Source organism: Cavia porcellus, unplaced genomic scaffold (assembly GCF_034190915.1).
Source record: "Cavia porcellus strain 051 isolate PalLab524CR breed Dunkin Hartley unplaced genomic scaffold, mCavPor4.1 scaffold_29, whole genome shotgun sequence".
NCBI lineage: Eukaryota > Metazoa > Chordata > Mammalia > Rodentia > Caviidae > Cavia > Cavia porcellus.
In genome coordinates this window covers 48,963,140-48,976,818 of record NW_026947512.1, presented here as the reverse complement: position 1 = coordinate 48,976,818, position 13,679 = coordinate 48,963,140, and the positions used below count along the sequence as shown (strand labels likewise).

Here is a 13,679-nt window from a genome sequence, read left to right as displayed (position 1 = left end):
ACAGCAGATTCATTTTACTTTTGAAAGGTATCACTTGGGGCTGGGGATTTAGCTCAGCAGCATAAGCGCCTGCCTTGCAAGCAGGCAGTCGTGAGTTCGATCCCCAGTACCAATAAAAAGGAAAAAGACCAAAAAAAAAAAAAGAAAAAAAGAAAGGTATCACTTGCACTCTACTCTTTATGTATGGTCCATGAAAATGGTGTACAGCTTTATCGATCTACTAGCCCTCAGAGTAGTAGTATATGAGACTATTTTTATTCCTGCTTTTGCTCTTTTTTTTTTTTTTTCTTCGTCTTTTTCCTTTTTATCGGTACCAGGAATCGAACTCACGACTGCCTGCTTGCAAGGCAGGTGCTTATGCCGCTGAGCTAAATCCCCAACCCCCTGCTTTTGCTCTTATAGAAAAGAGATGTGAAGGAACTAATCTCTGGGTCGCTTCATTATTGAAATAGATGACTCCCTGTGGTGTTAATTTAATTGAACTACTAATAAAATATAATGTCTGTTCTCTGATGCCTGCTTGTTCTTTCACAAAGTCTTACGCAATTAGAGAATGTCTTTATATACTTTATATATACTATCTTACTTTAGTAGAAATATTTAGACTTTTTTTTTTTTGCTAATTCTGTTAGATTTTTGGGGGGTTTTGTTTTTAAAGATGGGTGTTACTATGCAGTTCAAGCTGTCCTTGAACTCACTATGTGTCCTAGGCTGGCCTCCAACTTGGGGCAGTCCTGCATCAGGCCTCCCAGGTGCTAGGATTGCAAGTGTGCACCACCAAGCCCAGCTTTACTGGGTTTGAAACATCTTTTTGTTGTTAATAGAAAAGGTAGCATTCATTATTATAAATAAAATACTTGTTTTTCTACCAAATAGAAACCAATCCTTCACCGAAGAAGGAGAGTCCGAAAACGGAAACACCACAATAGCAGTGTAGTCACAGAAACTATTTCTGAGACCACAGAGGTGTTAGATGAACCCTTTGAAGACTCTGATTCTGAGCGACCAATGCCAAGATTAGAACCCACATTTGAAATTGATGAAGAAGAAGAGGAAGAGGATGAGAATGAGCTCTTCCACAGAGGATACTTCCATCGCCTGTCCTCACAAAGTGTTCTCAGGTGTAGGTCCTCTTCAAAGAGGAAGTCAAAGGAGGAAGAGGAAGATGAAGAATCAGATGATGCTGATGGTATGTGTTACATAACTGTTACTTATTGTTTTTAAATACATAACAGTAATTCAACAAAAGGTTGCAGATCCTTCAACAAAGGTTTGAAAAATGAACACAGCCCATTAAGCAAGAAAAGGAATGCTTGCCTATCTCTCAAGTACCAACTATCTCTATGCTCATTTTTGTACTTAGTTTCCCCTTTACCTCAGAAACTTATTTTTGCCTCTGCAGAAAATATCTTAGTGTTAGGACTGTGTTCTTTTTTGCCTAATGTTTTCTCAGCCTTCATCTGAATCTTAGTGGATAATGGATGAATTGGACTTAGCCCTGGGAAGATGGAGTAACCATTTACTAGAATATATGCTCTCTGGACTGCATTGCTGTATGCTGAGTGCTTGAGATAGGTATTCAGTAAACATTGTTAAGTGAATAAATGCCAACAAGACAGTTCTTCAGTAAAAGCAGGTTTGTGTACATTGGAACTTGTATCATATCTATTGAGGAATCCTTCCTAGAGCATACCTTTAAGGTGTATTACCAACTAGTACAGTAGTACATGTCACATAAATGATAACGTTAAGTTCATTTTAAAATGTAGGTTAAGATCCAGTTATTTACTTTTAAAATAGCCTTGTTTTCATTTTGTAGAGTCACAAATGTGGGACTTACACTAGGAACTGGATCAAAAACTAGGCTTTTTGCATCTTAAAATTTTGCCAGTGTATGATGCTTCTGGTTGTCTGCAGTGCATTTGTCTTCCAGTGGATTTGCATAGAGCTTTTCCACTTTGCTGGATGAATATGAAGAAATCCTAGTTGAGCTTTTCATGCTACTTTTGAGTATCTTGATTTCAAATCTAGTAGATATGACATGCATTTTCCTTATTCTTGTGTTTTTAGATAAATACTTTTAATACAGTGGTAAGACAATTGAATTCTTTATTGTGAATGATTCTCCAGTTTTACATATATTTTAAGATACAGAAATAGGAACCTAAAAATATAGTTTGTAAATTTGGCACTTTGCATTCTATCTTGAACCACTGGACACTACAATAGCACCCCCTGCTTAAGTTCCTGTAGACTAGCACACTATTCTCAGTTGTTTCTTATGTTTGCTTTAAAACTACTACCATGGACTGTATGTTTTTACTTCTTTCCAAATTCTGTTCTTGCTTGATGTTCTTAACCTATAAAAAATTATTGAAAATTGTGAAAGTGCTTTATGGCACTGAACTGTACACTATAAAATGGTTAAAATAAATATTATGTTGGGTATATTTTGCCATCATTTAGAAAATGCTAATATAAGGTTTATTTCTACTAAATATTATTTGTGCTCTAACTTTTTTTTACTTGTCTAGGACTAAATGTCAATGTTTGCCTTGGACTAAAAGTCTTATAACTCTTTCCAAGTGAACACAACATTGAACACTTTCACTTGGGAGGGCTCAGCCTTGATCCATGAAGTGATGACTATGTGGAAATTAAACATCAAAGAAATAATATAAATTGCAAGCAGGAAAAATAAAAGAAGAAATAAAGCTGATTTATAATTTTTCATAACAAAGAATTCAGTGATCTTATCACTAAAGTAATTGTTTTATAAGAACACAGGAATGAGGAAATACAAGTTATGTACTAGATTTGAAATTAACTCTAGACTTACTATAAGTACTACTTACTATTAACAAGTTTGTAAGATAGTGTTCCCATTTTACAGAGATGCAACAAAATCTTAAGAGTGGCTTCCTAAAGCTGAACAGCTAGTATTGATAAACTCAAACTGGTTTTACTTAGTATATGATAACATAATACTGACTACAATTTTTCATTGTTCTGCCAGTTCACTTTAGAAGATATAGTTAGCTTTATCTGTTAGATTCTTAATGTTTAAATGAATTGAATCACTTAAAAGCAGTGACTATAGAAATAATTTCTGTTGTACATGCTGCACTCAGAAAAAGGCACTAGATGAATAAGGTCTTATAACTTCTTTTTATCTTTTTATCCCTCCTGTACAGACACTCCTATCCTAAACCCAGTATCTCTCTTACGAAAATGTGATATGAACAGTTCTTCCCTTGAGCCAGATACATCCACACCTATGAAGAAGAAGAAGGGATGGCCCAAAGGCAAGAGCCGCAAACCAATCCACTGGAAGAAAAGACCTGGTCGAAAACCGGGACTTAAGCTGAATCGAGAAATCATGGCCATTTCTCCTCAAGAGTGCATCATTGAGCCTATTCCTAAACCTGGACGTAAAACTAAAACTCAAGAGAATGCAGAAACTGTGGAGCTGAAAGAAGACATGCCTTTATTGGAAGAAAGGAAGGAAGAGGAGATGCAGGCGGAAGCAGAAGAGGTCGAAGAGGGAGAAGAAGAGGACACAACCAGCAGTGAGGTTAGAGCTACTTCTCCAGTGGATAGCAGCAACAGTCCCGGGACAGAAGCAAAAGAACCAGAGGCAGAGGAGGAAGAAGAGAAACCTCGTGTGTTAGAAGAGCAAAGGCAGTCAGAGGAGGAATCACAAGAACTAGAAGAACAAGAGCCAGAGGAAGAAGATGAAGTGACCATTGAGGCAAACCAGAATGAAGACCATGATGCAGATGATGAAGATGATGGTCATCTGGAGTCTTCAAAGAAAAAGGAGTCAGAGGAGCAGCCGGTTAGGGAAGAGGTCAAGGAGGAACCTGGCAGGCAGGAATCTTTTTTAGATACTAACATACAGAACAGTAGGGAAAATATAAAGGATAAAGATGAAATAGAACCAGATTCTGAAGAGGAACAGCCTTCCCATGAGGCATCTGTGGTGTCAGATCATGTACCAGGGTCCGAGGATGACCATGAAGAAGATTCCAACGCTAAGGAAGAATTAATTGAATTAAAAGAGGAAGAAGAGATTCCTCATAGTGAATTGGACCTAGAAACTGTACAAGCAGTGCAGTCTTTGACTCAAGAAGAACGCAATGAGCATGAGGGAGCCTACCAGGACTGTGAAGAGACCCTCGCAGCTTGTCAGACCTTGCAGAGTTACACCCAGGCTGATGAAGACCCTCAGATGTCAATAGTTGAAGACTGCCATGCTTCAGAACATAATAGCCCAATATCCTCAGTTCAGTCTCATCCCAGCCAGTCTGTCCGTTCGGTCAGCAGCCCCAATGTGCCTGCCCTAGAAAGCGGTTACACACAGATCAGCCCAGAACAGGGCTCCCTATCCGCGCCCTCTATGCAGAACATGGAGACCAGCCCCATGATGGATGTGCCTTCCGTATCAGACCACTCTCAGCAGGTGGTGGACAGTGGCTTCAGTGATCTGGGCAGTATTGAGAGCACCACAGAAAACTATGAGAATCCAAGCAGCTACGATTCCACAATGGGAGGCAGCATTTGTGGAAATAACTCCTCTCAAAGCAGCTGCTCTTTCAGTGGGTTGTCATCCTCCAGCAGCCTCACCCAGAACAGCTGTGTTGTCACTCAGCAAATGGCAAACATGGGCAGCAGCTGTAGCATGATGCAGCAGAACACTGTCCAGCCTGCTTCCAATTGCAATATCAAGTCACCTCAGAGTTGTGTGGTGGAGAGGCCTCCTAGTAACCAGCAGCCGCCGCCACCACCACCACCACCACAGCAGCAGCAGCCACTGCCGCAGCCCCAGCAGCAGCAGCAGCAGCAGCAACAACCAGCACCACAGCCTCCACCACCCCAGCCACAACCGCAGCCGCAGCCACAGCCGCAGCCCCAGCAGCAACCTCAACCCCCGCAGCCTCAGCCCCCACCCCAGCAGCAGCCCCCACTGTCACAGTGTAGTATGAACAACAGTTTCACTCCAGCTCCTATGATCATGGAGATACCAGAATCTGGAAGCACTGGGAACATCAGTATCTATGAAAGAATTCCAGGGGATTTTGGTGCCAGCAGCTACTCTCAACCATCAGCCACCTTCAGTTTAGCCAAGTTGCAGCAGCTGACTAACACCATTATGGACCCTCATGCCATGCCTTATAGCCATTCTCCTGCTGTAACTTCCTATGCAACCAGTGTTTCTTTGTCCAATACAGGACTGGCTCAGTTAGCGCCATCTCACCCATTAGCTGGGACCCCTCAAGCACAAGCCACCATGACGCCACCCCCCAACTTGGCATCCACAACCATGAACCTCACATCACCTCTACTCCAGTGTAACATGTCTGCCACCAACATTGGTATTCCTCACACCCAGAGATTGCAAGGGCAGATGCCAGTCAAGGGGCACATTTCCATCCGCTCCAAATCCGCACCACTGCCCTCAGCAGCGGCTCACCAGCAGCAGCTGTATGGTCGTAGCCCACCTGCAGTTGCCATGCAGGCTGGTCCTCGTGCACTGGCTGTTCAGCGTGGCATGAACATGGGGGTTAATTTAATGCCAACCCCCGCCTATAATGTCAATTCCATGAATATGAACACCTTGAATGCCATGAACAGCTATCGGATGACACAGCCCATGATGAACAGCAGTTACCATAGTAACCCTGCCTACATGAACCAGACAGCACAGTATCCTATGCAGATGCAGATGGGGATGATGGGGAGCCAGGCCTATACCCAGCAGCCTATGCAGCCAAACCCTCATGGAAACATGATGTACACTGGCCCCTCCCATCACAGCTACATGAATGCTGCTGGTGTGCCCAAGCAGTCACTCAATGGACCTTACATGAGAAGATGAGCAAGGAAAACCTAGAGTTAAAACTGAAATATATATAAAGAAAGGAACCTTTTATACTGACAAACCAGAGAAAAATGGACCTTTTTCCAGTTAAAATATTGCTGTAGACTTAGAAGAATTTTTCTTTGGTTTATTTTATTTTTTAGAAAACCTGATCTCTTTTTTGGTTCATTTTGTTCTGGGTTTTGATTTTCTTCACAGTCTTGAACATTTTACAGTAGAACTCATCTAAAAAATGTATTTGGGGGTAGGGGAAACATGCACAAAATCTTTTCATAATTAAAAAGAGCCTTACTTTCTTTACATACCACATGGACAGAATTTGTGTAAAGTGAATTATCTTTTTTTATTTTAAAAATGTATGTTTCCCCTCAGTGTTCACAGCTCCCAATGTTGTCATTTTTAAATGTCATATACATCTCCAGGGTTAACCATACCCTTTCTTCCAAGCCCAACTTTTCATTTCCTACTTCATTCCAGCAGGAGGCACTTAAGGGAGACTAGGATGGGGATGTGGAGAACAACCCAAGCTCCTTAAACATATTGTTAATATTATTATTGTTATTATTATTATTAATAAAATGAGGCAGGAAATGCTTCTCCTTTTAAAATCCCCTCCACTCCTTTTACACACACACCTCTTGAAACCTTTCCCCAAGAATGTTTCTTTTATATAAATGGATTTCATTGAAATCTTTTTCTTGAATCAAGTGTAATATAATGTTTTTTCTTTTGTAATATTCTCAGCACTCAGAGACACAAAAATACTGTAAGTCTCACTTAACAGCAGAATCTCAGAGGAAAGCTGATTGCAATCCTAACCCAGCCTTTGGAGGAATAGAGATGGTTAATTAACAATCAAAAAGAGGAAATGAACCTCTTGGTTTTTTACCACCTGGTGAATCAGCCATAACATACATATTCTACCCACCCTCTTGTTTTTAGTATGTACTTTGAAATGTTAATTAAGGGTCTTGATTCTTGAGCCTCAGAGAACAGTCCCCAACGATTTGCCTCTTACATTCTTTCAGACAGTGTTGGTGGATGACTGTACGTCTCAGTGATTTGCAAAATACCTGGCAAACCTTTGACACTGTTGATTTTATGTTGGAAGAGATGGTGCAGAATGTGTGTTCAAAGGGAGATCATGGTGTGAGTTTCGTAATTCCTTAAATGACACATACCTCTGGCTTTCATTTGTCATTTGAGATCTTGATTTCATCCCCTGTGAATCAGAGTGCTACACTGGCCCCTCTCCTGTGAGTGGCTGACAAGAAGAGGGACAGACCCACCACCAGCATCACAGGGCATATCTAGACAGCAGGCACGCGGCAGGGGTCACACATTGTCCCAGTCCATTCTCTTTTCTCTTGTGCAACCAATTCACCCATTCTCTTCCTATTACTTGCTCCAGGGATAGGTAAAAAAAAAAAAAAAATTATATATATATATATATATTCCATCATTAGAAGATGGAAACTATTATACCACTTGGTATGTGCAGTCAAATATCCAAAAGGGGGAAGTACTGCTTAAAGAAATACCTGTAAGCATAAATTCTCTCCTTTATTTGTACATTTTATATAGATAAATTTTTAAAGTACTAATTAGGCGTTAAATTTTTTTCAGATGCACAGGTTTGTTGCTTTTTTTTATACACTTAAATTGACTTTCTCAATTAAGTGTGTTAGATAGAAAAAGGCAGAATTCCACACTGTACCACTCTCAACTCTGAGCATGTGCAAGGCTGTAGGCCCCAGTTTCTCTGTATATACTATTCCAGTTCCCAGTCATCTGTGTAGAAAGCTCGCTGTGCTGCCCTCTCCCTACATCTTCAGCTGTATCATTGCTTCCTGGATGGGACGGGGGTGGGGCTGGGGGGCCGGGAGGGAAGTGTATTGGGAGGAGGGTGGGTCAGGGCAGAAGGAGAAGCTGTTGAAATGAGGGCCGTGAAATCAGTTTCTGTTGGTTTGCGGTTGTGTTTGATTTTGTTTCTTTAAAAAAAAAATCAATCGGGCAGCTCCCTTTTCCACAAGCCTCTTTGTGACTGTATAACTATCATAGGAAAAAATGTTCTTTTCTATATTATAAAAGAAATTATCCAACACAGTAATATTGGTACCTGTCATTTTTTCACTTCTGTTTTAAAAAAAAAAATGTATTTTTAGCAAGATAACTTGGGTAATCTTCTAAAAAAGAAATTTAAAAACTCACTGTTAGTGACTTTGATGCCTTTTAAAATAAGAGCTTTTTCATTTCATTCCATCTTTAAAATTTTTTATCTTTGTTGTAGAATATTAAAAACTATTTTAAGAAAGATAAAAATTCTCTTTAAAGAGATCTCTAGAGTGTGTGAATAGAGCTCCAGATGCCTCTAAAAGCCGCATGTACAAATGAAGCTGAGTCTATTCCTGTCTGTTTATATTTGCTTTTCCTGTTTTGTAACCTTTGTACTTTGTTCATGGTGACCTGTAAGCTCGGGGAAGGAGCGGAGGCACCTTTGTACTTCTCCATGTCGTGCGCTCCTGGGCCATTGGCCCCCTTCCTCTTCTTGTATGTAATATCTTTTTTTCCCCTTTCTAGCAAGTACTTTCAAAAGAACTCTGTACATTTTAACATAAAAAATAAATTATGTTGAGCCATTTTGGATGTCTGTCTTGCATGTGGAATTTTTCTTCCAAATATTTCAGGTTCTCCAGTTCTTTTTCCAGACATACACACACACCTGTAAATATTCATCTTTTTTCATATGCCTCTTTAATTTCAAGTAAAAGTTTGCTTTGACATTCCAATTTTCAATTGTGTAGATTTTTAAATACCTATGATAAAGATTATTTTCCTTTTTCAAAGAAAATATAATAACCTGACTTTAGATTTGATAGGGAAATCCATTTGTAAACATTCCAGAAGGATAATTTACTCACATAAAGAAAAGAAACATAATTGCAATAACAAATAGCATGTAGAATCTGAATAAATTAGAGAAACTTTTATCTTTAAAATGTAAACATTTTTAAGAAAAGTGGATTTGTTTTGTTTTGCTCCTCATCTCAGTTTGCCTGGTTATAATCTACAAAAATCTGTTACTCTCATTTTGCCAAAGGGACTTGTGCAAGGTTCTACACACTGAGACCTTTTTATTTATTTACTTATTTTTGGTGTCTGAACTGTTGTGCTTGGCTATCATCATTTAGAATCCTAGATATAATAAGACAGATAACAGGAAACTAGATTTCAGTTTGTGAACTCAGCCTTAGGCTTTTGTGGTAAAGGGTGAATCAGTGCAAGTCCTGGTGGCCTCTCTGTTTGGATGGGGATGTAAGAAGTGCACGTGACAAATGTAGCCACTGATTGTTCCAAAACATCACTAAAATTTAGAGAGTACATAACCATGATTTGGACACAGGCTTTGCCCCTGCACTATGCAGTTACTTGTGGATTTTTCTCAAAAAACATCTAACCTTTGCTGCTACAAGCACGTGCCTTAAATGAAACAAAGCATTCTGATATTTTCAAAAGGAGACAATGTGAGAAAAAAAACTGCACGTAAAGTATAATCTGAATTATATAATCCCACTTACAGCCAACTCATGAATGATCACTGAGTAGGCCATTATATTCTGGGCTTTTACTATTCAGAATGTAGATGTGGGAGGGAGAAGATAGTACATGGCATTAACATGACTAGGAATTAAGATCCTGCCAAGTCTGAGTGGTACCTCCTTCATGGTGACAACTATTCACTGAACACCAAAGTCAAGAGAATTATTTCAGATTCTGCAGATTACAGTTTGGCCAGTGCCTGCTAGTTCTTATCATATTCCTTCCACAGGTCTTTTCATAGTGTGCCAGATAAGACTCAGTGATGATAATTGAATAGTGAGAGGAGAAACAAAATGACTGACTTGGCAGTACAGTTTGCAGGAGTATCAATGGGAAAAAGTTCTACCTAGCATCAGTGTGACTCTGTAAAGACAACGTGAAACATTTCTATAAAGTATTTAGAGTAACATTTTTGATGTTGGCAAATGTCTGAAGTGCTTTAGCATGATAGTTAATTAAAAGCTAAGGATTTCCCAAAGCAAAACCCAATAGATTTGTTAATTTCTGTTGAGTACAGGATGGGTGGATGAGTTCATTATGTAAGTTGGTATGTAATTACATAATGCAGCACATACCCATGCCCCTCTTCCAAGACAGCTACAAATTGGGCTTAATGGAAATGCCTGGCTGTCATAATAAGGAGCCCCAGTACTGGCTCACCAGTTAGATAAAGCTTTGAAAAAGTGAGAGCTCCAACTTTGGCTGAAATAGATAATGCCCAGGGGTAAATGGGCCTTTTGTTTTTGAAATCTTTTAAATCACTAATCAGGTAGTCACTGAATTGTTTTCATGTGGCTAATATAAATAAACCTGATAGGAAATACACATGCAGGTTATTTCAATGAGAAGTTCCCCTTCTAAAGTTTGTGGAAGACACAGGTATGCAGTATTTGGTGTTTTCTGAGGTGATGTGTTAACTTCCACCAGCCATCATCACTGTGCTTGATCACCACCCCCTCAAGAAATTAACTACAGTGCTGGTGGTGGTAATGAGGTTTGAAAAGTTGATTATCTGCTTAATGTTAGAAGACAACCCATTCAGATCATCTTGCATTATTTAAATTGGACTTAAAAGAGCTTTTTGAACCCTAGAATCTTACATTTCTGAAAATTTCCAATAAACCCTTTAAATTGGTATCTTCAATTTAAAGTCTGTGAGTGGAGAAAAACATTCATACATTAAACTTGTTCTGCACACAAGTTGTAATTGATTTATTACATTAATAAAAGTAATGAATAATAAAGCAGCTCTAGTCAATAATTAAAAAATACTGAATCAGCATAGTTTTCCAAAGAAAATGAAAACCTATATGACAAGGACACAGTGATTAAGGCTCTTCTACAGGTAAGGGCCTCTGGCAAAGTAGGATGATTTCACTTCAAAGAAAGGTTTGGCTTTGTGTTTAGAGAAAATGACTAGAATTAGCAAGAACTTCTAACTATATTCTCAAGGTGTTCTTGGTTGGAAAGTGTAAATCTGAAAGTTGAATAATACGGACTATTTCAATGGTCACAGAAGTAATTTCACTACGAGTACAAAGGAAAAGAGCAGAAAAGACAGAAATGTCCTTGCCGCCTGCCTTCGTCAGGTTGAGTGGTGAGCGCAGGCTGGAACGTCTCCATGTCCTGCCCCAGCTCCCTGCTGTGCGCACTTCGTCTTCAGCTGGTTCTCATGTACATTCAGCTGTCACACAAGGACTAGAGAATGCCCAGAACTGTCCCCTTTCTTACGCCTTTTTTATTGTGAAAATAAAACACACAGAAGAAACTCCTCCCCCTCCCCCCCAAAAAATTACAGCCAATGAATTTGTATCAAGTGAATGCTTCTATACAAAGTCCAAAAAGTTGAACAGCAGGCCCACCTGACTTGGAGGGCACCTTTTTAATCACAGTGTTCCATCCGCAGATAAATCACTAGACTCATGTGGTCAATACTTTATTAAAATTTCCTTGTATTTTACCACGTAGGCCTGCACCATGGTTTCATTTCATTTTGCCTGGTTTTATACTTTAAAGAAATGCAATCCTGCATTTTGTATCTCGCACTCAACATGCTTCTGAGATTTGTTTGTGCTCTTGGATGTAGTTGTAGTTCATTTATTTTCACTGTCATAATGTTACATGACTGCACAAAAATCTTTATACATTCTGAAGTTAACAAATATTTATGTTCTTGCCATTTGGACTCTTATAAATTACATAGGTCTCCTGGTGCACATTTATAGACATTTCTCTCAGGTATATTCCTAAAAGCACAGGTGTAACTTTGATCATATGATAATGCCAAAGTTTTCAAAAATAGCCATACTTTTTTTTTTCTCCACAGTCTCTACAACACTTGGTATTTTTAACTTTTTAATTTTACTCAGTCTGGTATAGTAGGATCTCTGGTTTTCTTTTGTATTTGCCTGATTACTAATGAGATTGAGTACATTTTCAGATTTGTATTGGCTATTTGAAATTCCTCTTTTATGACATGTTCAAGTCTTTTTAACTATTAAGTTGTCTTTTTCTTCTTGTAAGAGTATATTACATACTCTTGTCAGTTTTGTTTGTTACATGTATCTTCTGCATTCTGTGACTTGCCCTTTCACTCTAATGATGCCTTTTGATGAACATAAATTCTTAGTGATGTGTTCTTGTTGAATAAATACTTCCTTTATGGGTAGTGCTTTTTCTACCCAGATTGAAAAATATTTTCTGAGATTATGTTATTCTCTGTCATTTCTAACAGTTGCATTGTTTTGCTCACATAGTTTAATATATCCAAATTTTTTTCTTTGTTATGAGATAGGGAATGAGTTTAATTTTTCTCATAGGTACACATAGTTCTCACATTGTATTTTTACCACTGCTTGACATAGTATCCATATATACATAGGTCTATTTCTGAACTATATATTCTGTTTCATTGCTTTATACATGTTAACCTCTTAATTACTGTAGCTTTAAATTTTCATATTAAATAAATCCTAAGTTTTCTTCTTCAAAAGTGATTGATTCTTCTATGCTTTTTACATGTCTGTATATTTTTAGAGTTAGCTTATCAGAAATTTTAAAAATTCTATTAACATACTAAAGATCAATTTGGCAAAAGGTAACATCTTAATCATTGATTCACTGAACATGTTCTATCTCTGTATTTAAAGATTTCTTTAACTTATCAATATTTTAAAATTGATTTATGTATGAGATTTCTGCATTTTGTTCCCTTTATGAGTAATAGTTTTGAAACCATAAAATATTAACATACTTAATTTTAGTGTACAGAAATGTGTGGTTTTTGTATTTAGATCTTATATCTGGTAAACTCAGTAACTAATAATTTGCCTACAGAAACTTGGATTTTTACTTACATAGTTGTGTAATCTCTAAAGATGAATTTTACTCACTTTGCTTTTTCTGGTCTCACAGTACTGGGTTTGGCTTTGGTACAATGTTGAAGTGATGAGAGCTGACACGCTCTTAATCAGATAAAAGAAAACCCATTCATTTTCTACTTTCTTAAAGGTCCATCATGAAATAATGTTGAATTTCATCAAATGCTTTTCCTGATTTTCTTTCCCTAGAATCTATTAATGTGACCAAAATGCTGATTGTTTTCCTCATGTGTTCATAATATATGGGAAAATATGTAGGTAAACCTAAATGATTATACACATTTCATATAATTAAATATAAGGTGATAATTTCATATATTAGTGGAGGATAAATGGAATTCAAGTATTTCATTATGCTTTCATTAACTATTTAGTAGCTATTGATAAAAATGCCTATTTTAAATTACCAAGATAACCACCAAAAGAATGATTAGGAACAGTGTACAACTTAACATATGATAATATACAGTTAATATTTTGCCAGGTATTGTGACAGAGGATTAATATCATGAATATATAAAGAACTCAAAAACCAAAATCAATTAGCGCAATCAATACATAGGCAAGTGAACACTTCTGAAAAGAAATGTTCAATAAGTATATGACAACATGTTCAACATCTTTAACTGTTAGAGAAATGCAAATCAAAAATGCATGACATCCTGCCTCACTCCAGCCAGAATTGATATCAAGAATATAAAAAACAGCAAATGCTGGCAAAAATGCAAGAAAAAACAAGTCTTTCTACACAGCTGAGGCAATGTAAGTTACTGCAGCCACTATAGGAATCAGTATGAGGTTTTCTCAAAAAACTAAAA

The 13,679-nt window shown here is 37.8% G+C and overlaps 1 protein-coding gene across 3 annotated transcripts in view; it reads left to right on the top strand.

The window, feature by feature from the left end:
* Window positions 1-8,527, top strand: part of Kat6a (lysine acetyltransferase 6A) — a 135,660-nt gene extending 127,133 nt beyond the window's left edge. For all 3 annotated transcript variants that reach the window (XM_063239907.1, XM_063239909.1, XM_063239906.1), the window contains 2 exons: window positions 877-1,189; window positions 3,195-8,527. In XM_063239907.1, the coding sequence (XP_063095977.1) occupies window positions 877-1,189; window positions 3,195-5,878 (2,997 nt within the window). In that variant the 3' untranslated portion in view covers window positions 5,879-8,527. The remainder of the gene's footprint in view (window positions 1-876; window positions 1,190-3,194) is intronic.
* Window positions 8,528-13,679: the final 5,152 nt, after the last annotated feature.